The sequence below is a fragment of the Anopheles coluzzii genome, chromosome 2, assembly GCF_943734685.1.
Source record: "Anopheles coluzzii chromosome 2, AcolN3, whole genome shotgun sequence".
NCBI lineage: Eukaryota > Metazoa > Arthropoda > Insecta > Diptera > Culicidae > Anopheles > Anopheles coluzzii.
The window spans coordinates 94,172,173-94,200,134 of NC_064670.1; the positions used below are offsets into that span (position 1 = coordinate 94,172,173).

Genomic DNA, 27,962 nt, shown 5'->3' on the forward strand with positions numbered 1-27,962 from the left:
TCTTCTTTAGTCGGCATCCGTTTGCACAAAATGAAGCGAATCCGAAATTATCGTAACTATGTTTTACGTACCCGTTACAGTTTTATTCACTTTTGTCTCTTGTTTGGAATGTTGGAGGGATAGAGAGCTGTCCTTACGGGTCAAGCTAAATCAATTTAAGCCACTACAGCCAATTCAATCCATACGGTGCTGCTGTGCGTCGTTTGGGAAAAGCTCCTCTTCCTTGATTTCTATTATTTCTACACTGTTTTCGCCTTCCTGGACATGTTTTTGGCCACGTTGCTGCGTGCTAGTTTGCTTGGAAGATTTCATCTACAATGAAACGACGCAAGATGGACCGTTAAATTAACCGTTTTTAACTCTCGCAACACATTCCGCTTACCTTATTTATCTTCCGCTGATAACTCTGCTTAGACAATTGTGCCGCTCGCATAGCCCTTTCCTGTCCCAGCAGCAGATTCGTCTTCGGTTTTACCCTAGCGTTCACCTTAATGCCGTGGCTCATCATGTGCTTGTTGTACAGCATGTGGTACTTAAAATCGCGCCCACAGCAAACATAATCCTCCTGGTACGTGATGCACGTGTGCCGGTCGAAGCTTTCCTGTGTGAGGCAAACGATCAGACACGTGCCACATTCCAGCTTTTTCGGATGCTCGTGACGATGGCGGTGCTCCTGCAGTGCTTCACTAGTGTCGAACGATCGGACACAAATGTCGCACACGAAGTATGTTTGTATCTGCAATGAAAATGGAACATTAATTCAAACTGCAATTGAAATTCAAACGCGTCTCGCGTTCCCATACCCCATGAAAGCTCTCCACGTGCATTCGCCACTTGTCCCGCCGGCTGTACGACGCATCGCAGTGCTCACACTGGAACCGTGTGGACCGTGTGGTGTGGACCGCTTTCACGTGTCGATTCAAATGGTGCTGCGTCTTGAACGGTCGTCCACACACCGCACAGCCAAATTTGCGCACCAGGGTGTGCGATTCCAGGTGCTGCTTCAGCAGCTTCTTGCTCGTAAACACCGCCCCACACTGCACGCACTCGGCCCGATCCTCGCTGATGTGAATGGCGGCCAGATGGTTGGTCAGCTCGGTGCGCGTGTGAAACGACGCCGAACAGTACTGGCACTCATAGCGCGTGATGCCGACGTGGCGCTCCATGTGCACCTCGAGCGAGACGCGATGCTTCAGCTCGTTGCCGCAAATTTCGCACCTGTACCGGCTGTGCGGGTTGCTGGCCTTGTGCTGCTCTAGCTCGTCCACCGTACCAAACAGCTGCAAGCAGAACGGATTGTTGCACACGTACCCGACCTTTCCCTCGTTCAGCTGGTGCTTTTTCGTGTGCATAGTGAACGCAACGGTGTGGTACGATTTGTAAGGGCATTTTTCGCACTGATAGCGTTCCCGATCGAGATTGCTTTTCTCCTTCTCGCCCTCGCTATCATCCGTCGCGGTTGCATCCTTTTCCACATCCACTTCGAGCTCTATTTTCAATCGACCGCGTTTGCTTGTTTGGATAACTTTCCGTTTCTTCTTTTCATTATGCTTTGCCGGAATCGACTCTTCTTCTACTTCGTCTTCCACTATCGAGTTATCATCCGGAGTGACCTCTTCTTCGGATATATCATCCAATGGCACCAGCTGTTCCAATATCACAGGCTCGTCCACCATGGCCGATTCCTCGAACGGGACCAACTCTTCCAACTGCACCGACTCTGCTAGTGCAATCTGGTCCTCCAAGCTGTCCCCCTGCTCGTTGCTATCACCATCATCTTGCTTCATGGAAGCAATCATGTACTGATCGTACTCCTGCAAGAGATCCTCCACGCCAGCCTCCGTCGCGTTGCACAGGTCGAGATCGCGAAACAATAGTTCCAGCTGTTCCGTTCGGCTCTCGAACAGCTCCCTGAGCGGCATTTCATCGCCCAGCTTCACACGCACCAGCGCGACAAGGAACTCGTGCAGATGATGCATCTTTCGGCGATATTTGCTGAAAAATTCCATCACCTCCAAACAGGCTATGCACACGGAGCCAGGCAGGTAGGGCAGGACATTCGCGGGCAGTCGAAACGTGATGTCCTGCAGGAAGGTTCCAATCGTTCCGTCCAGCAGTGGACGATGCGTGTCCAGCGTCTCCATCTGATCGGGGTGTACCGACTGCAAACAGGCACGGCAAACGTTCGATAACGTTAGTAAATTAAAAACGGTCATTTTAGCGACACCAGCATGTGGGGAAATTTAAAAAATTAAATCACAAAATAGTTTCACACAACATAAACACTGCGGCCGGTTGTTCACCCTGTGTGGAAAGTTTTGTTGTTTTCGTTGGACGCCGCTCTCGGTCGTTGCGTTTACACTGCCGACGCTGTGTACTTGGTCCGCATCGATGTCTTTTCTTGTTTTCTTGTGCTTTGCACGCCTTTTTGCAAGGCAGAAAAAACATTTTCCTCTCGCTCTTTTGATGGCTTGCTGCATTGCTTTACTAATTATAGCTACATTAGTACAAAACTATTGCCAAACATGAGTAAAGCTTAGTAATAAGGCCAAAATTCACCAATCCAGAGGCCAGCTGCACCCTGGAATGCCAAGATACCTTTGCATGAAATGAATCACTGTAAAAATGGTTCAAAATCGAATGAAAGCCTCCCAAAAATGTGGTTTCAGCTTTTCTCAGCGCATTTCACACAATTGCTGCAATTTTTGACACCCAAAAGAGCGTTTTCCATTGCGATCGAGCAGCTGCAGCCGGCTTGAAGTACGCAACGGTGCACCGTAAACGGGCGACCTCGAGCCGTTGTCAAAACCGCTTGTCATGTCAACGTTTGCGACGTTTGTCTTTTGGCAGCCCTTTTCGGATAGGGAAGAAAAGTTGCCGTAGGAAAAAAAGGAAAGACCAACAGCAGCAACAGCAGCGCGCAGCAAACGGGGACGGCGAAGTAGCAAAAGGTCGGTCGAAAAGATAGCAAAACGGCGAGCAGAAGGTGAACAGAAACGCCACCAGTCCCTACGTTTGCAACGACGGCAACCAGCAGAATGACGCTGCCGAGCAGTGCGCGGGTGTACGCGGATGTAAATTCGCATAAACCACGTGAATATTGGGACTACGAGAACTACATCGTCGACTGGGTGAACCAGGATGACTACCAGCTAGTGCGGAAGCTGGGCCGGGGCAAGTACAGCGAGGTGTTCGAGGCGATCAAAATGACGAGCAACGAGAAGTGCGTGGTGAAGATTCTGAAGCCGGTCAAGAAGAAAAAGATCAAGCGCGAGATCAAGATCCTGGAGAATCTGCGGGGCGGCACCAACATCATCACGCTGCTGGCGGTGGTGAAGGATCCGGTCTCCCGCACGCCGGCCCTCATCTTCGAGCATGTGAACAACACGGACTTCAAGCAGCTGTACCAAACGCTCAGCGATTACGACATCCGGTACTATCTGTACGAGCTGCTGAAGGCGCTCGACTACTGCCACAGCCTGGGCATCATGCACCGTGACGTGAAGCCACACAACGTGATGATCGATCACGAGAACCGCAAGCTGCGCCTGATCGACTGGGGCCTGGCCGAGTTCTACCATCCGGGGCAGGAGTACAACGTGCGGGTCGCGAGCCGCTACTTCAAGGGGCCGGAGCTGCTGGTCGACTACCAGATGTACGACTACTCGCTCGATATGTGGTCGCTGGGGTGCATGCTCGCGTCGATGATCTTCCGCAAGGAGCCGTTCTTCCACGGCCACGACAACTACGACCAGCTCGTGCGCATCGCGAAGGTGCTCGGCACCGAGGACCTGTTCGCCTATCTGGACAAATACAACATCGAGCTCGATCCGCGCTTCAACGACATCCTGTCGCGCCACTCGCGCAAGCGATGGGAGCGCTTCGTCCACTCGGAGAACCAGCACCTGGTGTCGCCCGAGGGGCTCGACTTTCTCGACAAGCTGCTGCGCTACGACCACTTCGAGCGCCTGACCGCGCGGGAGGCCATGGAGCATCCGTACTTTGCCATCATCGTCAACGGGCAGATGCCGCCACCGCCGACCTCCTCCGCCAAGGGCGGCACCAACTAAACATGCGCCCTGCCCTCCTCCGTCATGCCCGTCCACACCACCACCACCACCTTGTCTGCCGCCGCCCTGTCCTTGCGCACCAACGTACCGCAGCGAGGAGGGAGCAAGCATTTCCACCTTGGACAGCAGTGGAGTAGCAGCAGCAGCAACGGGTGGATAAGATGCAGCCGACGCCACCCCACTCCGTTCGGTGTGCCCGTCTCCCTTCCTTTCGCCGCCCTCGGTGGAGGATCGCGCCTGGCACGGATGCTGCTGGGAGGATGTGGTGCGTACGCGGCGCTGCTAACCATTCACACCTGGGACGGAACGAGAACGACGACGATGGTGCGTGCTTGTCGGCCGGACATGACCGAGCGCCGGGGAGGTGTCGAGCGAAAATGAAGAGTAAGTAGCGCGCTTAAAACGAGTAAGGTTTTGACGGAACGGGCGTGAGAGCGGGAACGCGGGAGCTTTGGATGCCGTTCTTTCCCATTCCGGATTGAGTGCGTGTTCATTGCCGTGCGCTTTCGCAGAGAGAGAAGAAGAAAAACGAATAATCGGCATATTGATAAACACAGAAAAAGAAACGTATAACAAAACATGAAGAAAACAGCTAGTAGGGGAAGAAAAAGTTTAGCCCGAATATTTGAAACAAACAACAAACAGCAAAACAAAACAAAAAAAGCGGGGATTATTTTAGAATAGGTTCACATATGCTAAATGAGAGAATTTAAAACGTAGCAGAAAACGCATTGAACAACTGAGGGAAAGTGGCAAGTACGAAGCGAGAGCGATTAAATGAAGGATCGAGAGAGAGAGATAGCGAACAGAGAAAGTACGAGTGCGAGTTTGAGGAGAAGATGCTAAGAACATCAAATAAGTAACCTTTCATGTAAAATGCGCTTTATCTCCATCCCCATCTTCTCAGCAGGGAGAAAAGCATAAAAGGGAAATGGAGGAAAACAAAAGCAAACAAACATCGGTAAATCTAGTAAAACAAGGAATAATGCAAGGCACGAACATCAAACCACTAACCTTACGAAGGATAGGAGTCGTATAACCGGGGCACACGGCAGCCAGAAAGGACATGAACATGTTTTGCCCGCTTCGCCTGTCGTGCCGTGACCGAAGCATTTGTAGCAAATCCCATTCAAACCCCGCAGCAGAAAGCCCCGGTTAGTGGAACGGGTACTAGAAAGCGAAGGCTAGGAATCACAAGATAGCCCCTTCACGCCCCACCACCTCACCCGTAAAAACACTCATTTATTAGGCAGGATAATGAACATTTCTTAGCACCACATATAATGATCATGCTTCAATGACATATAAATATAAACCCAGGATGAATTCGACAACCGTAACTCCCTTTTTCAAAAAAACCCGGCGTTGCTGAGGTGCAACAGAAGCTTCATGGCGGTGTATCCTTTTTGCAAAAGCAGGAAGCAGCATAGTAGGCTTACGCATTTACACCACGCAGGATAGCAAGCGAACAGAAGAAGAACTCCTAACACACCACACCCCATGGTCATTTGAATTTCGATGTGCACTAAGCTCATAGTGCATACCTTCCTATCTCACTCTCTCTCTCTCTCTCTCTCTCTATTTTGCTACGTGGTTCAGTTTGTGAGTGCGTGAGCGTATCGCGACACTAATTATTGGGTATCGATCGTGCAGCCGCTGTGTACCCGTGTGTGAACATGAAAAATATTGCGACAAAAAAAGAAGCGCGCGCAACACAGAAAAAGCGCGGAAGCAAACCCCCGGGGCTTGTGTTTGGTGAAGGTTCTTTCGGTACGTAACACTTGAAGGTCGGACGCGTTTTTGCAAACAACCAACTACCACCATCCCCCATAGAAATGCAAGATGGAGTTGCAGTAAAATGTCTCACGGTGAAAGTTCTGCGCTAGCTAATTCCTTCAGTTCTTTGCACTTGCTCGTGAAAATGGGTTTCGCTTTGTAATTTGGAAAGGGGGGAAAAACGCCACCAATTCCCACAAGCGTACTCGTAAAGTAGTGGTGCCCTTGATGTTTGATTGTATCGCTCCTCCCCCCAGTAGGATTGTTTGATTATGATGAGAAGAATTGATGTGTTTATGCTTTCCCTCTTCTTGCTATTTCATTTCTTTTGTATCCTTTTAAAACCATCTGTTCTCGTTTCTCTATGTCTCTCTCTCTAAGGTTCTCTCATTTTCATTAAACTCTCCGCTAGTATCCAACGTTTCCATCGTTTTGTGTTTTTAAATGTATCTCAACTATTTCTTTTCTTCACCGACTTATGCTAGACTTTCTCTCGTTTTACACTTAGCTTTGTGCGGTTCTTCCCACAAGCACACACACACCCTCTTAGTCTGTGCGAACCACCATGCTTTGTTTTTCGCTCGTGTCTACTACTTTCCGTTTCCTCCCCATCTTTTTTTTCTCATTGTAAGCAAAACAGCAGTTTATATAGAAACAGATTTAAACAAACAACAAAATGAAACAAAAAAAAGAACGCTAGGATTATTACAAAACAGGTATTTTGTTCTGCTCTTTTCTTTTGTAATTAAAGTGAAATCAAATATTAATAAAAAAAAACAATACCCTCAAAATGGCCGCCTCTGAAATCCCCTTTCCCACCACCCCCTTCTACCAATCGAACCCATTGGTTAACACGGGGCGAGGGAGGTCGGGGGGTGATTATGATCAACAGGAAGAGGAAAGAATAAGAAAAAAAACTTACCCGCTCCCTCAACGGTAGTCTCACATCCCCAGCCCACATCTGCTCAGAGGGAGGAGGGACGCTCATCGATCAATTCACGCTCGCTGCTAGCTAGTAGTAGTAGGCTGTTTGTTGGCAGGATATGCATTTCGTTTGTTTTACATATTTGTTGTTACTGTCGTAGAGTAGTCGCTGTTCGTTATTTAAACCAATCACCCCACAACATTGCCCCTCCACAGGGGGTTAATTTAGAAAACCGTTCACAACTCCCCGCTAACCGTGACGGATCGGAGAGAAGAAAACTGCAACGCGACAGACAGACCGGAAGTGGTGAAGCAGGGAAGGCAGACAGAGCTGAGCCGAGATCTCCCGCAGTGAATTGATGTCGAGCGTGGACACAAGCGACCCCCCGTAGTGGAGCATAATAATTAGTGGATGTATGTGGTGGAAGCTTGTGTTGTATGTTAAGGGCAAAAGCGCTTTCCCTTCCCTGCGTATCTGTTTTGTCACTCCTTTTCCACTTCCGCCAGTCGTTGATGCAATCACGTGGTCCTCCTGTTAAGCATGGCGTGGATATCTTTAGCATATTATGTTTTACCCTGTGTCTTTTTTTATGATTATTGTTTTAACAAACACACACCTAAAACCCCCCAATTCGTGGTTCTCTCTCCCGGGCTGGAAAGGCGTACGACGTTGAGGAGGGTTTTTTTTTCAAATGAATCAACCCAAGTCGTTAGGTGATCGTGAAATAAATGCATCTATAAAATAACCGTTAGAGTATATATGTTTGAATTAACTATTTCAATTTCTTCCTTCCTTAAAATTTGGGTATGTCGATGCTTATCCCCCCCTAATTGCCCCATCCCAATCTCTTCCCATTACAAAAACAATATGGATAAACAATAAAGATGAATCTTTGGAAGGAGAATCCAACAACCCGTGGTTCACTTCATTCGTTCGGATGACATCCTACAAAACATTAACTCTACCACACTCACATGCTTCTTTACTCTTTGCGATTTGCGGGTTTTATTCGTCCATTAAATTGTGTATTGTTTTCCACACTCCCACTGCCACCCTGTTCCGGGTGGATACACTTGAAAAACAAAAAGAAGGACGAACTATATACAAATTCAAAGGGTTTCTGTGTGTGTTTTAGCGCTATGTGAAATGGTACTGCCTAAACGTAGTTCCGACCCCTACCTACACACAGCAACGTGCGTAGGGCTGGACCATGTAGAAGAGTGTTTAATTTTTAATAATCAATTATTCTAACGTCTCACACACCACACGATTCGACGGGTTTAAAATGTGTGATTGTTACTTTCTTTCGTTTTTTTTTATTGTTGCTGCTGCTGCTGAGGTGTAATACTTCCAAACGCGGTACGAAACGGGCTCAATGCGGGATGGTGGAAGAATAGTGGTCGCCTGACTGACTGACTGGCTCTGTACTGTGCTGTCCATGTAAGAGTTGTTGCATAAATTCAATCCCAATTTCGTTTAGAAGACTTTATAGAAAATATCTACTCGCAATGCTCGCTTGTGAACAGGGTACAGCGTGTTTGACCTTTTGTTATGAATTATTCACGATTCTCTGTGCCTCTCTTTCTGTCCTTCCTTCGATCAGACTATTTAAAAATCAGTAAAACAGACACAATCATCTGAAGAATTGAAGTACTACTAATCGCACACAACTCAATTCCAGATTGCACGTTAAACTAACAGCATTTAAATGAAAGTTACTTTAACTGATATAAGCTGAGGACACAAAATATGTTCTTCCATTAAATCTAGTAAAAAGGTTTTCCCATCCCTTGACCAGTGTTGAGATTTATCCTCTTGTTTTGCTGTTAAATTATTGTTTAAAAAAAGAAGAAGAACGTTCTCCACCTTCCGTAGTCACCGGGACAAACAAGACCTGCTGCCACCGCACTCAGCCCAGCACCAGTACACAACTTGCTGCTATATACTAAAATAATCCTGGGAGGGGGACAACACGAACACACACACACCCATTTCACGATCCTCGCGAGGAGCGCATTGCGCGAAACTGGCTCAGCAGCGTGCCCTTCGGTATCTTGACCCGCGCATTCGTCTTAATGTTGTGCACCGTCAGCATGTGCCGGTTGTAGTAGTAATGGTACCCGAAATCCTTCCCACAACACTCGTAGCTGTTCTGGTACGTGATGCAGATATGGTTGCCGCTGTAGTTCCCGTCGGACGTGCGCGCGTTCGGCGTGAGACACGTGGCGCACTCGAGCGGCTTCGGGTGCTCGTGGCGGTACACGTGCCGCTGCAGCAGATCCTCGCTTTCGTACGAAACCAGACAGATTTCGCACACGAAGTAGCTTTGAATCTGAATCGAAGCGGGGGAATTAGTTTGAGCGATGCTTTTCAATCTTGTTCCCCTATCTTCTCCCCCAAACCTCCCATTGGCATCCTTACCTTGTGTATGAGCTCCATGTGCGCACGAAGCTTCTCGCGCCGCCCGTACGACGTGTGGCACACCGTGCAGGGGAACCGCTGGTCCTGATGGATCGTCGCATGGTGGCGCTTCAGGTGGTACCCCGTCTTGAACGACAGGGGACACTCCGGACAGGGGAACTTGCGCAGCGCCAGCTCGGCCGGTGACTCCTCCTTCGGAAGCTTTGGCTTGCGCTTGCCGGTACTTTGCCGTTTTCGAGGTTGTTTGGTTTTTTGGGCCGCCCCGCCACCAGTGACCGATGCAGCCGCAGCTGCTGCTGCCGCTGCCGCCGCCGCAGCCAGATGCATCCCGTTGGCAGCCTCCGGTGATCCATCTTCGTCGCTTTCCGTGTTGTAAGGGTTTTTGAAGTACATATCCGGCTGGCCTAACCGCTTGCCGAGATCTAGCCCGGCGAGCGACGCAAAGTGTAGCGGTATCGAGGAGCCTTCCGCTACATTCGGCGGCACATTCGCCATTGCACCGGGTGGGTAATACTTTTTCATATCGGCTGGCGTGAATTGGTCGTAGTTCGGCATCGGTTGTGATCTGCCCACGGCGCCAGCGTTTGGATGCATGCGTGCTTCGTCCATGGAGAGGGGTAGTGGGGCTTAGTGTTCCTGCGAGCGGCTAGAGGCGTAAGGCATGGGTATACGCTTGGATGTGTGTGTGTGCTGTTTTCGGTATGCCCGATCCCGGTATTTGCACCTGAAGCGAAGCTTTAGCGGTAGTAGGGAGCTTTCACCATGAAGTTTACGTATTACTCTATCCACGCATCAGGTCGAGGAAAAGCGTCCAATGTATTCAAATGTCTTCAACAGTCCCTTTCAATCGCTGTAATTAAACAGGAAAATGAATGAAAAAAGGATTGCTTCGAGACGTCTTTCCGCATCATTTGCTCGCTTCCTCTACTTCTACGCACAGCAGGACATCGTGTGTACGTCACTGCACCACACACTCAGCGGGGCGTCATTGTGCCAGCCGTGTAGCAAAATCAACCTCAAAAGCAAAACACACTCTCCCACACACATTCGGGGGACGAAACTTGTTCTAACCGGAAAGATGATGATGCTGATAGTTTTGCCCCCAAACAAACTATTTACTTAAGAGCTTCGGTCCGTCTTGCTTCACCTTCCACAATGGACGCACGGTGGCTTGGTAGCTTGCGGTAGCAGGAGGCATCCCCTTGGCATTTGCCGAAGTTTTGCCCAGAGTTGCCCCGCGCAATGGCGAGCGTAGGGAGAGGGAAACGTTTTTGGCTTACCATTTACCACGACGGTCGGCGGTTTCAGTGATCGCAGGATGGCGGAAAATATGTTACGCTGTGGTCGTCGCTCTTTGGTTTTTAGGGGGCACAAGCGAGATTGTTGTTTTCCAAATTGTTTACCATCAAGACGAGCGTGACGTTTACACGCAGCAGACGCAATCGATCGTTTTGCGCGCATCGCAACGGGTCGCGTGGATGACAGATTTAGTTCGATGTTTTGTGGTGACCGTTGGTTGCGCTGTACATTTCTTTCAATTTATAGGGAGTATTTCTTTTTTGGCAAAACATGAAATAAAATAATAGGATTGTTATGCAAAAAAATGTAAAATCGTATTTAATTTTTGAAAAAAATATCGCCGATTTCAAAATTACACTTTTTAATCACAATCGATTAATCATTCATCCAGCAGGAGCTCAACATTTGTACAAATGCCTTCCTCTAAACGAGAAAAACAAAGATTTTACTGTAGAATCTCGATACTAAGCAGTTCAACATTCCTATGGTGCCTAGAGTCTGCAAATTGACCAGTTTCGTCCGATTGTTGGGATAATAATTCGTCCTCTATATCTGACTCACAATCATACTGCAAATAAGTCATAAAGAAATGGATTATTTTTCTTATTTCACAACATTTATGAAAATGGCTAAATTTACTTACTTGTGCTGTTGCACCCATAGCTTCAAACTGTCCCAAACCGGTGGCCTCATGCACTCTCCTACTGCACCGATGATTGTTGTACTTATGCTCACTGGCGTACACACCGAGACACCTACCGCACACATAGTTCCCGGAATGTGCATGAGTCTCTCTATGGCGCCGTAACTGTTCGTCACTGTAAATGATACAAAAGATCGATTGTTGGTACTTTTTAGCAATACACACCAGCATTAAAATACCTTTGGAACTGCTTCCCGCACGTTTCACATTTCCCTTCCGTTGGTGTGTCTTTTTTGTTGTGCGACAGCAATAGCGCCCGGGCGATATCATGGCTTTCGACGTGCTTTTTGAAAAGATCGTAGAATTTTATCCTATACCCACAGGTACGGCACTTGAAAACCTTATGATCATCATGGATATGCTTCTGCAACGAGGCTTGATCCAGGAACCACTCGCGACAAATTTCCTCATAAGGACAGATCCATTTTTTCGCTCTACCCGTACCGTCCGCTTCTTGGGTGGACTGGGATCGATGCCGTTGTTCTGCCTCTCTGGGGGAAGTGGCACTGCAATCGATTTGAAAACAGCTTGCAGGAATTGTTTCCTCGCATCGATTCGCCACCGCGCTGGTGTCAGGTCGGGGAAGATCTTGCTCAAACGTTGTGTACTTTTTCACCCGTCCGTATGTTGCCACTTCCGCCTCCAGCCGCTGCAGGGTAATGTTTTCCTCTGCTACTTGGCATATGTTGAGATTCTTAAGAACGTTCGCCAAGTAGTCTCCCTGGGCGGCGTAAAGCTCCGCCAGTGGTTGCCTGTTGCCCTTGAGCAGCTGTGCCATTCCGGTGCTAAACCTTTTCAAGCACTGCAACTGTCTTTGGTAGTGGTGGAATTGTATCAGCACCTCCAAACACTCCGCACACACCTTATCCGGCAGTAGATGGTGGATGCCGGTACGTTCCTGTACCCGAGGGGAAGAATAAAGAACGAACGTTCAGAGGATGGTTCCCTATTTGCTACCTCACCCTCATTATTACCTTCGAATCGATTACTTCTCCCGTTATTTCATCAAACTTTTGCTCGATCGTACTTTCCAGCGCCTCGCTGTAGGAAGCGAACGGTGTGAACAGCTTCTCATCATCGATCGCCCGAAGACAGAGCGCACAAAGGTTGGGAAATTTCTGCAACCGATAGACAATCTTCTCCAGCATGGGCGATTCATCCTGCAGGAAAAGATTAAACTTTTTAACTTCATTCTCATCCCATTTTCCACTCCACTGTGAGCGAAAAATTGTACCTTCAGTTCGTCCGCTACCGTCACCCCACTGTACGTGTGATCGAAATCTGTCGACGGTTCCGCGGACGGATTGTTTTGCCGGTACAGCTCTTCCAAACGCTGCTGGCGCACAAGCTCCTCGAGCTTCTGCTTTTTGGAAATGGTAACAACCATCCCCTCCCGCACCGAAGGAACCGCATCCACACGCAAACGGCGCAGATTTTTGCTCAACTTTAGCAACGGCGAGTGAGCCATCTGATAGTCCTCGTGGCGAAAGTGGGCCGAACAGACGGCGTCGGTCTTGAAGGGCGTCCAATCGACGCCCCGACGGCAAAACGCCATCCATCGGCTGCGCAGCGCCTCGTCCGCCGGGAAGGCGTGAAAGATTAGGGCCAGCTTGCGCTTCCTGACATCCACCCGGCGGTTGTTGCAGAATGCAGCCGCACATTTGGAATTGGGCATTTCGGGGGCCGTGGGTTATGCTGGAAACGGGATGGGGATATACATTTAACAATGGTGTCTCACGTGTTATTATCATCGCCAGGAGCTTACCAAAAGTATGCAAGAGCTGGCACAAGATTCGATTTAGAGGGTGAAAAGGACTGTTCACTTTTGAAACGAAATAAACAAACAATCAAACAGAAACACGCAGACACCTGGTCCAAGCAGGTATTTTCATCCACTTCCTATGGCGGCCATTTTGATTAGCACAGTTTGACAGATATCAACCACACGTTGGGTTTCACGAATCTTTCGTTGTGATTCATTCATATGAATCTTACAGTAATGAGTGATTCAAATCTCGAATCAACTCTTCAAAGATTCATAAATCTCTAAGGATTAATGTATAGGCTGGCATGACCACGTAGGTTGCTACGCCAACGCAGGTTACTACGCAGAAATGGCTAAACTTGTTCAGATAAATTCGAAGCCATTCCGTTGAGTTCTGAAAACATGTGTTCATTTATTCTGTTCTGCCATTTCATGTTCGTCGCTTCCAACCTTACCTACATGTAGTCATGATCTAAATAAGACAGTAATGCCCCCTTTGTGGGCACCTCTTCCGAGCCTAGCGGATCGACACTCCACGCATCATTTTCCGAATCATCGATACATGTTGAATCACTCGTTTGGTGGCCACCTTTTTTTGTACTGAATCTGTTGCTGCCAGACTGGGGCAAACTAATAAACACACCGGTCCCAGCCGAAGAATGACTTTGCATGTGATGCTCTAGAACTGCGGCACTGAAATCGCGAAAGAATACGAATGAAAAGAATGTCCCATATGTCCCGTTGCCGTGTGTCCCTTACCTTTGAAATACCTTCAAGCAGATGTCACATTTCACTCCCGCGCTCTTACTTTTACTATTATGGTCCAACAGCAGCGCACGTGCGACGGCGTGACTTTCGAGGTGCTTTTTAAACACGTCATAAAACTTCACCTTCAACCCACAGGTGTCGCATTTGAAGTACTTATGCCGGGTGGCCATGTGTAGCTTCAGGGAGGCTTGGTCCGCGAACCACCTGTTGCAAACGTTCACGAACGGACAGCACCAGGTCTCCTTCCAGCTGCCGTCCGGCTCACGTTTCCGCGGTCTGCCGCGTTTTAGTTTCTGCGCCAGAAGGCCGCTGGCAGAAGCAGAGATGCTAGGAGCCGCATCTACCGTAGCCTGCTCGACAACCATTTCCACCGCGGGTGCCTCATTTACCTTTATCTTTGTGTGCTGCTGTACGGGTGGGAAGGCAACCGCCACCTCCGGTTTCTGTTCCTGCACGTACATATCCAGCGTAACGCCCTGTGCCGTCTCGGGATACAGGTTAAACACTTTCTCCGTCTCCGGACAAATGTTGAGATTCTTCAGCACGTTCGTCAAGTAGTCGCCTTCCACTGCGTACAGGGTTTGTAGCGGTTTGCGGTTCCCTTTGCGCAGCTGTGCCATCCCGGTGCTAAACATGCGCAGGCATTTCAGCTGTCTTTGGTACTGGTGGTACGATACGAGTGCGTCCAAACACGCCTTACACACTTTCTCTGGCAGCATGTGCTGCAGGGCGGCACGTTCCTGTTGGAGCCAAAGAAACAATTCTCAATATGTCGGTACCATGCCAACACACACCAAGCCACGAAGCTCACGTACCTCTTTATCCGTCGCTGTTGCTGCAATTTCGTCAAACTTTTCACCAATCGTGCAACGCAGCTCGTTATGGTATTGAGTGAGCGGAAAGAACTGTTTGTTGTCCGCGCAAGCTGTAAAGCAGAAGGCGCACAGGTTCGGGAATTGGTGCAGGCGGTAAACGTAGCTCGGTAAGCGGTTCTACAACGACAGAAAGCAATCGTTACGAACAATCCAGCGACACTACATGGTCAGTTTAGTACCTTGTGGCCTTGCAGCAGCTCCTCGACCGCGTCTATGCCGTGGGCAGTGCCGTTGTTGTACAGCTGTTCGTACAGCTGTTTGCGTGTCGCCTCTTCAATCACTCTGCTCGTCGCTATGGGAATGGGCACACCATTCCGGATGGATGGTACCGCTGGAATCGGGAAGGGATCGAAACAACGATTTAATTACCACTCCCTAAACAAAGCAACCTAAACTCCGCCCAACCGTACCATTGATTTTAAGCATTCGATACAGCCGGTTCGCTTGCAGCAGCGGGGACCGGGTCATTTGATAATCATCCTTTGTGAAGTGATTCGAACACACCAAACCGTTCTTGGGTGGCTTCCAGTTAGGGCCCTGTTTGCAGAACTCGTGCCATTTCTGCTTCAGCAGCGGGTCAGTGGGAAACTTGTGGAAGATGATGTCCAGCTGAAGGGATTTCACCCGCTCCCGGTTGAAGGTACAGGACGCTACCGAACAGCCTTCGGGCATTTTGTGGTAAATGTGCTGGAAATAAGAGGTACCATCACTATAAAACGTTCAATTGGTCATATCCAAATTACGTACCAAGGATCGTTATTGCTTTGTGGAGTAATTTACACTGAAATATGCTTTCTAAAGTCGTCGCCTGCTTAGTGCCTTTGCTTCACTAGCCCATTCACATACAAAGGTAAACAAACCAAGTTGTTGTTCCCCAGAGCATCCGGAGTAAAGTAACACTGCGGTGCGGAAGAAAACTGATAAATACCTCGCAAAAAGAGTGTATTTGATGTTAGAAATTAGATTTACGATATGTTCAACACACGAATGAAACCAATCAACTCGGAAGGCGCTAAAAAGATAAACAACACCAACAAGACTGTCAAACGATTTGTTTGTCCTCCAACATGAAGTACCCTATACACGATGAAATATATTCGGATACGTAGCATGTCGACTAGTGATGGATAAAGTTTGCCAAAATCCGGTGTCAACTCCGATAATTTCGGAACCGACTCCGGAAGAAAGGTCCGCCCAGCATTATCCAGAGTCGTTCGGAATCGTTCGGAGTCATCCGATGTCGTCCGGAATCGGTTGGAGTCGTCGGAGTTATCCGGAATTATCCGGAGTCTGCCTTCGATTCAAAGATCTGTATACGAAGTGCACGCACAAAGTGAAGGAAACACAAACACAACGAAATGAAATGCCTGATCACAAGCAAATTGCAGCGGACGGAAATCTCTGAGCGGAAATAGTGGTTCAGATTTTGCCGGAGCAGGAATCGGACTAACAATAGCCGGAATCGGATCGGAGTTGTGGTTACGCTCCAAAGAGCACATCTTTAATGTCAACTGTCTTTTTAACTTTTAAAAATCAATTTCTAAATCAATTAACCAATTTTTTAAATATTAAATTTAGCAAGAAAACAAGCTCGAGCTAGAGACTTAAAGGATGGAAAGTCATTTATCGAACGCTCCAAAGAATGAAACCTCCGGCCACCAGGTAACAGCTAAAGAGAGTTTAAATTGCTTAACACTTTTGATCGCTTGAATAGAGTTCAATTATAAAGTGTCATTTTATTGGAACCATCCAGTTCGGTAGAGTTGTTATGGTCATCAAGTTTAAGCTCTTATGCTCAATCTTCTATCTCCTTTTCGTCGGTATCGTCCTCCAGGATTTCCTCCAAATATTCTTCCTCCGTTATCATCTCCTCAGTACTACTGTACTCTTGCATAGCACGCGTTGATACAACTTGAATGTCCGGTTTATAGTCGGGCTATGAAGAACGGATGAAGGAAATTGATACAAAAAAAGAGATTAATGAGTGTACCCAAACCCAAAGACGGTCTTTTCGTGTACCCTTTTAAGCGCCGGTTCGACTCGAACATTATCCGAAAACGGATCCTCGGCCGTTTCCACCCTCATTTCTACGGTGGGACATTTGTGTTTGCCAAACTCCTCGCTCGTTAAAAACACCCCCAAACAGGTGCCACACACGTAGTTGCGCTCTCCGGCATGGGTTGTTTCGTGGCGTCGAAGAATCTGCTCGCTGCGTAAATAATGTGATTATATACCGCATGGCACTTGCAATTGCTATGTTGTATTCGCTTACCTTTGGAACGTCTTGCCACAGTTTTTACACTCCAGCTCCTGGTTCGTCGCTTTCTTGTTATGCGACAGCAGCAAAGCACGTGCGATAGCGTGACTCTCAATATGCTTTGTGTACAGCTCGTAGAACTTTATCTTAACACCACAGGCGTTGCAGTGGAAAAATTTGTGCCGATTCGCAATGTGCTCCTGCAGCGACTGTTCATCCGCAAACCTCTCCTTACAGATGGCCGCGTACGGGCAGAGCCTAGCGTGATTCGCCTCGTTCTCCGCTTTCCGCGGTCTGCTGCGTGCTTTCTTCTCGGGCGGTGAACCTTGTCCATCGTCTCTGTGCGCGGGTGCGGCTGCCACCTGGCTGGTGGAAGCAGTAGTCTTCCTCCAGAGCCTCGCGTGATTCGCCTCGTTCTCCGCTTTCCGCTGTCCGCTGCGTGCATTCTTCTCGGGCGGTGAACCTTGTGCATCGTCTCTGTGTGCGGGCGCGGCTGCCACCTGGCTGGTTGAAGCAGTAGTAACTGGTGGCTTTTCCACGATGTTTACCTCGTGAAGCATTTGTACTCCCTGCTCGTTACTGTTTTTGTTGACTGGGTCCGTCCGTTGAATTGCCGCTGCATATTGGTGCAGGAGGCTGCACATCGACATGGGTTTCGGTACGAACAGCGTGTACTTCTTGATGCGCCCGTACGTTGCCACCTCCGCCTCTAGCCGTTCGAGTGTCACCTTCTCTTCCGGCCCGGGGCAAATGTTTAGGTTCTTTAGCACGCGGGCCAGGTAGCTGCCCTGCTCCTGGTACAGTGTTTCCAGCGGCTTTCGGCTGCCCTTGAGCAGCCGTGCCAGCCCGTAGCTGAATTTGCGCAAACACTGCAGCTGTCTTTGGTACTGGTGAAATTTTACCATAACGTCCAGACACTCCGTGCACACCTTGTCCGGCAGCAGATGATTCAGCGTGATTCGTTCCTAGTTTTGGAGTGCCGGGAAGCAGGATGTTAAGTTACTCCGGTGTTTTAACGAACCTTTACAATACACCTACCGTTCGGTCCATCGTTTCGCCCGTTATTTCGTCAAACTTCTGGCCGATCGTACATTGCAGTTCCTCGTTTTGCGAATCGAACGGCACGAACACGCTCTCGTCCGTGATGGTTTTGTAACAGAATGCACAAATGTTGGGGAATTTGTTCAACCGGTACACAACTTTGCTCAGCACAGAGGAGCTGTTGCCGCTGCGCTGTTGAAGAAATTCGTTCAAAAATAATGCTTTCGAATGAGCTGTTCTGTTTACAGCGCTACAGTACCCCACCAACCTTGTATTTCGTTTTACATATTTCGTCAATGTCTACATCCTGATCGTCTTTGCTGTACAGCTCCTGCTCGAGCTTCTGCCGGGCTTCCCGGGCAAGCTTATTTCGCGCTGCTACTGGAATAGCACGGCCCTTCCGGATGGTGGGAATCACTGGAAAGATACCGGGAAGCGCAAGTCAGAAAAAAGGCCCCAAGAAAGGCGGTAAGACACTCGGTGCCACCATACCATCCGGCTTGAGCCTTCTCAAATTCGTTGCCAATCGTATCAACGGCGAGTGGGACATTTGATAATCGGTATCTTTGAAATGGACCGAACACATCGAATCGCAGGACTTTGGCTGCCAGGATGGTTCGCGCTGGCAAAACTTGACCCATCGCTGCCTCTGCACCGGATCACTCGGGAACGTGTGGAAACCAATGTCGAGCATGCGTTTTCTCACATTCCGCCTGTTGTTGTTGCAGTCCGCTACGGCACACGAACAATTGGTCATATTGCTGGAAAAAAGGCAGATGGGAAAACGGGAAACATTACTCATGGTCACCACCACACGCTTGTACCGTCGATCGGCTTTAATACACTATTACGCACCGACGCGCTGTTGCGTTTGATAACTGTAACAAGTAAAAAATTTATTTAAAGAGTAAAAAATCGATCAGAGCGGATAAATTCACATAAATAACGAATTTGTGTTTGATTCTGTACGCCAACTTCTTTGCACGAACCACTAACAACAAACTTTGTAAACAAAGAAAAAAAGGAAAGATTTTTTTGACAGCTCCAACCAAAGGTAAAGAGACGTTTAGTTGTGTGCGTCGCAATTGTTCTATACAGCTTGATGCGTCATTGTATTGGTGTGCGTTTGTTTTAAACCCAAACAAACCGTTGAGATTGCCTCTTCGATGCGTAATTGTCGCGCAAATGGTTGCGTTTCGCGAAATGCATAAAATATTCAACAAACATTAATGGAAGTCATTAAAATATCAAAAACTAAGCAATTGATGTCCGATATTGTTCTGTCCGTCGAATAGAAGTATACATTTAATAGAAACTTTGAGCACAATGGCGTTCACGCGTTAAACATGGAAGCGCGCACGTGTTTGAATCAATTCTAAATACTAAGCAGTAGCAGTTTTGTAAATATTTTCCTTTTTTTATTTTAATATTTACAAAAATATTATATATTTCACAATCAGAATTATTAATGGCGCTAATAAAAAAAAAGTAATAATGCATGGAATCCTAATCTTAATTCAGCGTTTTTACACTTCAAATTGTTGCAATTCTTGTGGCCCTTTTTCCTAGCCGATTTTTGATTTTATTATCAATCACAGGACAGGACAACCCATCGTGACGCGAGCATCCGTTCAGTTCAATCGTTCTCTTCCGATTCTGCTGCCGAATGCTCTTGATGGAGAATTTCGATGTCAAGTAGCTTGACGCTGTTGTCGTTACTGTGGTTTGCAGTACCAACGGGTGGGAAGAAAGTTTTACTCGCTATACATTTCGATCCAGCAGTAGCACTTACAGCATGTTCAGGCTGAAACAGAGAAGAATCAGATCACAATTAATATGGCGGGCAGTAGTAAAGTTTCTGCTACCGTGGGTAGGCCCCTTACCGTGATTGTAAAGTTTCTGTTTCGTTTGGACAGCAAAATATCCTGGGGCGTTGCAAGCTTTGTGCTGGATGCTAAGGAACACCGATGGCTGCTGAAATCTTGATCGTCCACAAACACGCCAAGGCAAGTTCCGCACACATAATTGCCGGTCGGTTTGGGTCGCTTCTTCTGCTCCAGCTGGGACGATTCATCACTGTGGACAGAGGGAGAAGCCATCACATTAATAATTGTTTGCTTTAAAACACCCTCCCATTACCTTATTACACTGCTAATCGATTCCGACAGCGCTCTCGTTCGATTGTGAGACCTCAGCAGGGCGCGCGCAATGGTGTGACTCTCCATGTGCTTCTGGTACAGATCGTAGAACGCTATCTTACTGCCGCAAATGTGACAATCGAACGATTTGTGCTCCTCCTTGATGTGCTGCTGCACGGCCTCTTCCGTGAGGAACCACTTTTGGCAGATCGTAGAGTACGGGCAGGTGTGCAGCTTTTGGGTCTCATTCTTTTCAGCCAACCGCTTGCGTGAATTCCCGTGCGGCACTTCATAGATTTCTAGCGTCCGTTCGCCGGACCGTGCCGTACCGGAAGACTTGTACACTGCTGGCCCGGTTGTACCGCTTTCGTCGCATGTGTCCATACTCTCCGACAGTGCATCGTCCGTGCTAGAGCTCTGGTCGAACGATCGCGGATCCGCTGGACCTTCCGCGTATATGGGTAGGTTCTGCTTATCCTGCCCGTACGATGTCACCTCTTCCAGCACCTGCTCCAGCGATTGGTTTATCCGCTTGCCTTGAGCAATATCCAGATTGCGCAGTATGTTCACCAGATAAGGACCCTGGTCTTGGTACAGATTTTCCAACGGGTTCGGATTGCCGTGCAGCAGGTGTGCAATACTGGTGCTGAATTTCTTCATGCAATCCAGCTGTCTTTGGTACTGGTGGAATTTTATCAGCGTTTCTAGACATTCTTCACACACCTTGTCGGGGAGCAGGTTTTGTACATCGCTTCGATCCTAAAACGAGCATGAATGTTTTTAACTAACGCCAATCGGAATGAGCTTTGTCACACCATACCTCTTGATCCATCGGATCGCCAGTTATTTCATCCAGCTTTTGCTCGATGGTACACTCCAGCGAGTCGTGAAAGTGCCCCAGCGGCAGGAACACCGAATCGTCTTCCATTAGTCTCAAGCAGAATGCGCACACGTTGGGATATCGTTGCAAAAAGTAGATACTCTTCTTACACCCATTCAAAGGATCCTGTCGACGCAAAACGAAACACGTTGTGATAAAACCATCCGTTACATCCCGTTCCCTCACTTCCCATACCCTCTGTTCCGGCTCGTCCGTCTTCGCCTCGCTGTACGTGTGATCATTTTCCGATCCTGTATTGTGCTCGTCCTTGTTGTAAAGATTGGCCAGCAGCTTTATACGCACCTCGTCAAGCTTTTGGCGCTTGGACAGTGTAATCGGCGGACGGCTCATGACGGAAGGAACGGCTGAAACGGGAACGAAATGACAAAAACGCTTGTAAAACCACATAAAAAGTTGCACTGCACAACTCATCCCACATACCATAACCCTTGAGATGTCTCAACCGTTTGCCCTGCTTGATGATCGGACAGTTGTTCATCTGAAAATCATCGTCCCTGAAGTGTGCCGAGCACAGTACCGAGTGTTTGTTCGGCAGCCAATCTTCCTCGCGCTGGCAAAACTCGATCCACTGCCTTACGTTGTGATAGTTCAGCGGTGGAAACGTGTGGAACGTAATGTCTAGGCCGCGTCTGTTTACGTTGTACCGATTGTTTTTGCAGAACGACGCGGAGCAGCACGAAAACGGCATCTTGTCGGCTTGTTCGTTCGCTGCAGCGGGCAGAGGAAAGGTTAGTTAATGAAATTACAAAAAAAAAGTACGTACAAACCCTTAATCTTACCGTCTTACTGGCTTCAGAAAGTGGCTCTTAGCAGGAAAAACAAACAGCCAGCCAATATCACGGCCAACCACAGCGAACCAAGCGAACTTGCGGGAGATTTTACGCTCGAAACCAAAACAAGCCCAAACTATGTGTCAGATTTCTTATTTCTTTCTTTCTGTTTTCAATTCCACTCAAATGTCAGCGTGCCTGTGCACTTGTGTCACATCGCGTACGATAGCGTGGAGGACAGAATTTGAATGCAACGGCTTTTTAACAAAAAATATTAATTTTATGCATACTCTAACGGAAATAAGGAAAGGTGCTTTACACGGGCGGCTGTGTTGGGTGCTGGACAGAGTTTGGCAAGCGGAGATGCTTTTTTTTAAGAGTTGTACTTTTTTTCCTCCTTCCTTCTTGTTCACAGATGGTGGGTTACCTTTCCTCTAGTTTTCGTTCGTCTCACTGTAGTACGAGTTGAAGTTGATTCTGTTGGTGAATGGGGTTAACATAGAGTGTTAAAAAAACAGGTCCAAATTCTTCATCTCACATTCGCTGATGGTTTCTACTTGCCGGTAAATGAGGTTGATAAAACGTTCTGAGGTGCTTAACGTCGCAACGTCGGCAATCTTGCGCAGCAGCGTCATGAGCTGGTCGGTAAAATCGTGGCGAAATTGTTCCACCCGCTCCGAGAACGTTTCCGTCGGTGCCATGGTAGTTGCGGTCTGCGAGAAGATGCAAAAGTTTATATTAGTATAATAAAATGCACGGTTAAGATGAAGCGCCAGTATGATCCACATCAAGTGAAGGGTGAGCTGCTGGGCTGAAGTATCTACATTTTTTTAGCTTTTTGTTGCCAAAACATCCTCAAAAACCAAACATATGTTCAGAGGACAGTGATGATTTGTTTGGAAAAATTCAAAAAAATCTCATTTCCTTCAGTTTGCGTGTCGGCGACTATTATTTCGCGTGAAAGAGAGGGTTAGCAACTGTATGAGGCGCGGCGATGCGTTCATGCGTTGGTTAGTATTTTGTCGTTTGTGGGATGGAGAGTTTTCGCTACGATTGCGCTACACGTATCGGTTAACACCATTTCTTTCTGTACCTGTTCGTAATCGGATTCGGAAGACAGTGAGCAGTCGTCACCGGACGCGAGCATGCATGTTAGTTCTGCATCGACAAAATGGCGCTGTGATTCCTGTTTAATTTAGTATTAATTTGTTGCACAAGTTTTGCGCAAGCAAACCAGGGCGAAACATAAATGCCACAAAAAAACCAACAACAAAACATAACTCATACGCCAATGCACCGTAGGGAGCATAAATTAAGTAGCAGAAAAAACGGAAGCAAAAACATTATCACGGAAAAGTTCATTTTAAATTGAAAAACAAATGCATTCCAATCAAATGCAAAACAAACAAAATGCCGAAAAAGAAAGAGCCATAAGGATGAAGGAGAAAAAGAGAACAAGAGGGAGAAAGAGAGAAGATTGAGAAAACATTTAGAATCATTCCATCCTCGAACACTGATCGTGAAGAAGAAAAAAAAAAACGTAATAATCCGCTCTGTGTACGAGTAACAATTAGTAAAATGGAACCGGTTCTACTTACCGCTAGAAAGTCACAAAATTTGATGCATATATTGCATAGATTGATGATCGGTTTAAGCAAATCGGGCTCGGTAAGCATGCAATTCTTCAAACATTGATCCAGAAAGTCCTGATGATAGTTTAGCACATCATCAATGTTTTTGACCTACAAACGGTTAGAATAGATAACGATTAAATATGACCCTTTAATTTAATGCAAATCTATCTCCATCATACCTGTTTCATGTTTTGGTAAAAAATGTGCCAGTTCGGTTCGATCACCTCGATCATCATGTACGACTCGAAGCTCTGGATGGCGATCAGCATCTTCTGGCGCAGGGTAAACGCGGACCGGTACAGCTTGGCCGGGTTCGGCGCAAACTGGCGCGTCTCGTTGTTGGCGATCCACACCCGGCAAAGGATGCGCTCGACGTACTTCAGGTAGAAGAGCTGCCGGAAGATCATCTGGTACTTCGAGATGGTCCACAGGTTCAGCACGATCGATACCGGCCACTGCGCCTTGTAGGTGAAGGTAAAGCACTCGACACCCTTCAGCTGGGACGTGTCGCTCAGCGTGTCCACGAACGCGTCCTCGTTGTTGACGATTTTCGAGATCTGCGTCACGATGCCGTACGGTAGCAGCATCGTTTTTAGATCGTCATGATACTCGTCGTACTTGGCGGACGACAGCCCCAGCGTCACGTCCAGCAGGTTGGCCAGCCGGATCGGGTGCAGCGTGTCCACGCTCTTGCGCAGATCCTCCTCGACCGCGTCCATGAACTCGGTAATGAAGTCACCCTGCTGCAGCAGAAAGTAGCGCTTGACGGACAGCAGCCGGCCCATCAGATCGTACTTGTTCATGATGAGATTCAGCAGCGAGGAGGAGGCGAAATTGTACGCCTCCTCAATCTCGTCCAGGTACGACTGGTCGAAATGTGCGTACTGCAGCCGTTTGACCGCGGTCGTGGTCCGGGCCGTCGCGCTCGACGCGTTGAGCAGATCAGTCGTCGTTGCGCCGCCGCCGCCGCCGCCGCCGCCGCCGTTCGCATTGCCTGGTTGAAACTCGGCCCCGCCGCACACGCGCACCACGTTCAGGTACTTGCCGGTGCGCAGTATGATGTCCGCATGTTTGGCCAAAAAGCACGGCACCTTCTCGTTCCGGATGGTGTACTGCTTCTCCCAGTAGTCGACCAGCTCGTTCTCGGTCAGCTCCATCGAGCTGTGGTCGATGAAAAACTCCTGCTGCGGATCGTTAATGACGCCCCGGTAGATCCACAGCTCCAGCATCTCCATGAACGGCGCCGCGGCCGACTCGACCAGATGCACCAGCACCTTCTGCGCGTGGTTCGTCCCGCTCTTGGCCGTGATGCGGTCGTGCAGCAGCGACAGCACCTGACCGCCCCGGGCATTGCTGCGCCGGATCTCGGACACCGTCGCCGCCAGCTCCTCCATCGTCGGGTAGACGGGCTTCAGGAACTGGATCAGCCGCTGCAGGCTGAGCCCCCGGCGGCACCGCAAATCGTCCAGCTGCGCGATCGACAGGTAGTAGTCGGTCATGATCGTTTTCAGCACGGAGCGGAGGGCCTGCAGCACGACGCCACCCTCGGTCACGCTCGCGCCCTCGATGAACGACTGCACGGCGGAGTAGTTGGCGGCCAGCGGCAACACCTCCACCACCATATCGCGGCACGATTCGGTCAGCTGGTTGGAGAGCTGAAACTCCACCGCCAGCGCACCGTCCGGGTCGAGCGTGGTGGCTCCCTTGCGGGGCGTAATCAGCGTACCCTTGATGCCGATCAGACAGTTCAGCACCTCCTTCAGCACGATCGGTTCCTGGGACGCGACCGGGATGGCGGCCACGTTCGCTTTGCTCTGCAGCGGGTACAGCTCGTCGTAGTTGAAGTTCCACGACACGATCGGTGCCCTGCGGTTCGAAAACTCAAACCCTGCCGGACGGCTCAGCGACGGATAGTTGTGGTGATGATGCGCCGCCATCATACTGCCCGGCGGGAGCGACGTCGAGGACGATAGCCGGTTGCTCGCCGGATTGGACGTGGCCTGTACGAGCTTTTCCTTTATTTCCTGCACATTTTCCGGCGTTACCTGGTCGGGGATGATGCGGGTGGAGGAGAGGGGCGGACTTTCGAACAGCGATACGCGTTTGTGCACCGGTTCCGAGCTGACGGTCGGCACGGCCGTGCCCGACGTGTCCGACTTTATCGACTGTTCCTGCGCCGCGACGGTGGCAGCGGCGGAGGCGACAGTGGCGGCAGCCTTTTCCGCGTGAGCCGTTTTTAAATCGTTCGCAAATCGGTTCAGCACCATCACCAGGGCGGGATATGACTCTTTCCTGCAAGGTTAACCAAGCGGCGGGTTAGTTGGGACCATCCACGCACTGGCGGCGGCTCGGCATACGTACGTATTAGCAGGTGCGTACATGTCCACGTACTTGCTCCCGTTGGGGAAGGGTTTGAAGAGTTGCGCCAAAAGTGTGGCCAGCCGCTTGTTGCTGTATTTGCCATCGCGATTGAGGAATATGGTCACTATGTTGTCCGTAGTGTAGGTGAGGCTGTAAAGAAACCGGTACGAACGTGAAAAGCGCCAGCTGGTCTATTGTTTGTTCCTCCATCCGCGCGTGTTGTTTATCCACTGTCTTCACTTGAGCATCACCACGGAACGGGGGGGTCGTCGCGTTCGGAGAAATCAACTTACCCCGATTTTTTGACTAGTTCAGCAAGCAGCTTCTTGGCCACGATTTCTGTAGACATCACAGTGCATATGCCAACGCTCGGCAAGCTCCAGAGTGTGAGGAGTTTTCGTGAAAATTAAGTACCGCGACGATGAAATCGCGGAGCGTTCGCAGGAAAATTTACCAACAACAACAGGACTGGCGCACTGACAACATAGAACGCCGTTGGCCGTTTACCATCGGAATGTCAAACGGGTTTACTTTATTTTGAGAAGGGAATTTGAGGTATAAATGCTAGTTTTGAAGTGATGCGTTGAATTATACGGGGGGAAAGGCAGCTTTTTGTAGTTTTTCCTCTTTTTCCAGAGAGTGTTTTACTCGGCAAAGAGTTTAATTCAAAATTTGGCCTGCTGCTTTGAAGCATTTGCATCAGCCCTGACACTGACAGGACGGTAACAATTCCCAATGAACAAAAATTCTCCCAAATGACAAAAATGCGGTGGGTCGTACACTCTTAAAAAATTTTGCCGAATCTCGGTTAATTTTTGCCGAGATCTGCACAACTGAGATCTCGGCAAAGATCTCGGTTAAATTTCTGTTGCCGACATATCGGTTAATGTCATTTTGTTTTGACGTTTACGTTTAACCGAGATTTTCGGTTAGAGCAAATCGAGATTTCGGCTAAATATAAAAACATTTTATTTTTATTTTAGTGATTTTATTTGCGTATCAAATGGGTTTTTTTGATGTGATGGAAAGCGTTGGGACAGGCGCCGATTCAACCGCCGGATGGGGCACAGCGTTTGGATCAAGGTGTTATAAATGACAAGGTGAAGTTGTTCAGAGCAAAATGACATTTCTCGACTTGACATTTCTCTTCCGGGGGCTACGGTATAAAAAACGGGGAGGGCTGGTGCGGGGTAATGAAATTTGTATGCAGAGAGTGACAGATGTCCCCCACAATGTCGCCCAGCAAAAGCGATAAAAATCAACCTTCTAAATACATTATCCTTGGTTTGGATGTGGTACCGGTACAGGAAAATGAGCCTGGCAAGGAGCGGGCACTGGTACAGGCACGGTTCTGTAAAGCGGGCAGAGTAAACAAGTCTGAGTGAACCCTTTTTAGATTTCATGTGATCGAGTGTTGATACTTACTTACTCGTGTAGGTGACTGGAAATGAATCCTGGAAGTCTGAACGGTCTGGCAAAGGTTGAACCAACCGGATTAGCTTCCACATCTGATCCTTGAATAGGGACTGCTCCGAGCGATGCTCTGAAGAGCACCGGTTGCGTGCGCTGATGGAGTTTCCTAGCCCCAACCCCGCTCCATACCTGTGCTCGATCGCACGCTACTGATTCTCTTTTTTTCACGCTGAGAGACTCATTTTCACTTTTTTTACATTTTTTATTTTACATCACAACATCACTCCGAAAGGTTTTCGTTTCATTAGCACGAGATTAACAAAATGGCGAATGACAGATAGAATACCGAGCCTCGGCTAATCCAAGTAGTAAAGCTGAAATCTCGGTTATTTTGACGGATTATCTCGGTGACAGCAGTGTTAACGTATGTGCTCGGCATGTTGTGTTGCCGAGTTTCGGTTCAAATATTTATTTAACTGATATTTCAGTTTTAAATGGTACTGATTTTCGGCTACTGGGTTTTTTCAACTGACATCCCAAGCGCCACAGATTAAGCTTAAACGACTGGAAAATTGAATATCCATAGTAAAAAAATGAAAGCTCCACAGCTTCATTGGTTTGATCAATAGATGGCGTATTACAACTCATCATTATATTGCTATCCTTTTCTTGCAATGTGTTTCGACAAGTTTCATCTTATCATGACCTACACACTTAAAAATATTTCACGACCTCGGTTAAAAATACTGCCGAAATTTGTCGGCTCTTTCGATTCTTGCTGATATGTTAGTTGAAAAATCCCAGTAGCCGAAAATCAGTACCATTTAAAACTGAAATATCAGTTA

At 48.3% G+C, this 27,962-nt stretch overlaps 8 protein-coding genes and 1 long non-coding RNA gene across 12 annotated transcripts in view; 2 read left to right on the forward strand and 7 right to left on the reverse strand.

Annotated features, from left to right (window-relative positions):
* Positions 1-27,962, forward strand: part of LOC125906856 (uncharacterized) — a 264,465-nt gene that overhangs the window by 154,535 nt on the left and 81,968 nt on the right. The gene's annotated exons all lie outside the window — the stretch shown is intronic.
* Positions 48-2,404, reverse strand: LOC120950075 (telomere zinc finger-associated protein-like). The gene is made up of 3 exons (XM_040367821.2): positions 804-2,404; positions 383-736; positions 48-312 (listed from the first exon to the last, which is right to left on the reverse strand). The coding sequence occupies exons 1-3, from the start codon at positions 2,214-2,216 to the stop codon at positions 175-177; spliced, it is 1,905 nt and encodes a 634-aa protein (XP_040223755.2). The 5' UTR covers positions 2,217-2,404; the 3' UTR covers positions 48-174.
* LOC120950078 (casein kinase II subunit alpha) lies at positions 2,830-5,410 on the forward strand. Its single transcript, XM_049607592.1, has one exon. The coding sequence runs from the start codon at positions 3,039-3,041 to the stop codon at positions 4,068-4,070; it is 1,032 nt and encodes a 343-aa protein (XP_049463549.1). The 5' UTR covers positions 2,830-3,038; the 3' UTR covers positions 4,071-5,410.
* LOC120950079 (zinc finger protein 865-like) lies at positions 7,750-10,590 on the reverse strand. Its single transcript, XM_040367825.2, has 3 exons — positions 10,473-10,590; positions 9,193-10,042; positions 7,750-9,103 (listed from the first exon to the last, which is right to left on the reverse strand). The coding sequence occupies exons 2-3, from the start codon at positions 9,799-9,801 to the stop codon at positions 8,765-8,767; spliced, it is 948 nt and encodes a 315-aa protein (XP_040223759.1). The 5' UTR covers positions 9,802-10,042; positions 10,473-10,590; the 3' UTR covers positions 7,750-8,764.
* Positions 10,817-13,081, reverse strand: LOC120951427 (uncharacterized). The gene is made up of 6 exons (XM_040370133.2): positions 12,960-13,081; positions 12,429-12,889; positions 12,169-12,354; positions 11,374-12,092; positions 11,135-11,309; positions 10,817-11,059 (listed from the first exon to the last, which is right to left on the reverse strand). Exons 2-6 carry the CDS (start codon positions 12,867-12,869, stop codon positions 10,937-10,939), a joined length of 1,644 nt encoding a protein of 547 aa, XP_040226067.2. The 5' UTR covers positions 12,870-12,889; positions 12,960-13,081; the 3' UTR covers positions 10,817-10,936.
* Positions 13,347-15,640, reverse strand: LOC120951428 (uncharacterized). The gene is made up of 7 exons (XM_049607591.1): positions 15,572-15,640; positions 15,350-15,501; positions 15,013-15,289; positions 14,782-14,933; positions 14,543-14,719; positions 13,719-14,467; positions 13,347-13,652 (listed from the first exon to the last, which is right to left on the reverse strand). Exons 3-7 carry the CDS (start codon positions 15,272-15,274, stop codon positions 13,415-13,417), a joined length of 1,578 nt encoding a protein of 525 aa, XP_049463548.1. The 5' UTR covers positions 15,275-15,289; positions 15,350-15,501; positions 15,572-15,640; the 3' UTR covers positions 13,347-13,414.
* LOC120951788 (uncharacterized) lies at positions 16,309-18,922 on the reverse strand. Of its 2 annotated transcripts, XM_049607590.1 has the most exons (8): positions 18,756-18,922; positions 18,393-18,661; positions 18,169-18,317; positions 17,898-18,092; positions 17,360-17,824; positions 16,875-17,221; positions 16,622-16,811; positions 16,309-16,538 (listed from the first exon to the last, which is right to left on the reverse strand). In XM_049607590.1, exons 2-8 carry the CDS (start codon positions 18,655-18,657, stop codon positions 16,398-16,400), a joined length of 1,752 nt encoding a protein of 583 aa, XP_049463547.1. In that variant the 5' UTR covers positions 18,658-18,661; positions 18,756-18,922; the 3' UTR covers positions 16,309-16,397. The 2 variants fall into 2 exon arrangements, with proteins under 2 accessions (XP_049463547.1, XP_040226645.2); XM_040370711.2 differs by having other exon boundaries at positions 16,875-17,824.
* LOC120950390 (uncharacterized) lies at positions 19,384-21,831 on the reverse strand. The gene is made up of 7 exons (XM_040368377.2): positions 21,719-21,831; positions 21,360-21,647; positions 21,114-21,283; positions 20,859-21,044; positions 20,040-20,797; positions 19,784-19,976; positions 19,384-19,704 (listed from the first exon to the last, which is right to left on the reverse strand). Exons 2-7 carry the CDS (start codon positions 21,625-21,627, stop codon positions 19,537-19,539), a joined length of 1,743 nt encoding a protein of 580 aa, XP_040224311.2. The 5' UTR covers positions 21,628-21,647; positions 21,719-21,831; the 3' UTR covers positions 19,384-19,536.
* On the reverse strand, positions 21,967-26,336 carry LOC120950389 (gamma-tubulin complex component 2 homolog). Of its 2 annotated transcripts, XM_040368376.2 has the most exons (7): positions 25,998-26,336; positions 25,705-25,854; positions 23,523-25,635; positions 23,308-23,451; positions 22,803-22,895; positions 22,271-22,422; positions 21,967-22,186 (listed from the first exon to the last, which is right to left on the reverse strand). In XM_040368376.2, exons 1-7 carry the CDS (start codon positions 26,051-26,053, stop codon positions 22,144-22,146), a joined length of 2,751 nt encoding a protein of 916 aa, XP_040224310.2. In that variant the 5' UTR covers positions 26,054-26,336; the 3' UTR covers positions 21,967-22,143. The 2 variants fall into 2 exon arrangements, with proteins under 2 accessions (XP_040224310.2, XP_049463545.1); XM_049607588.1 differs by lacking the exon at positions 22,803-22,895 and having other exon boundaries at positions 25,998-26,332.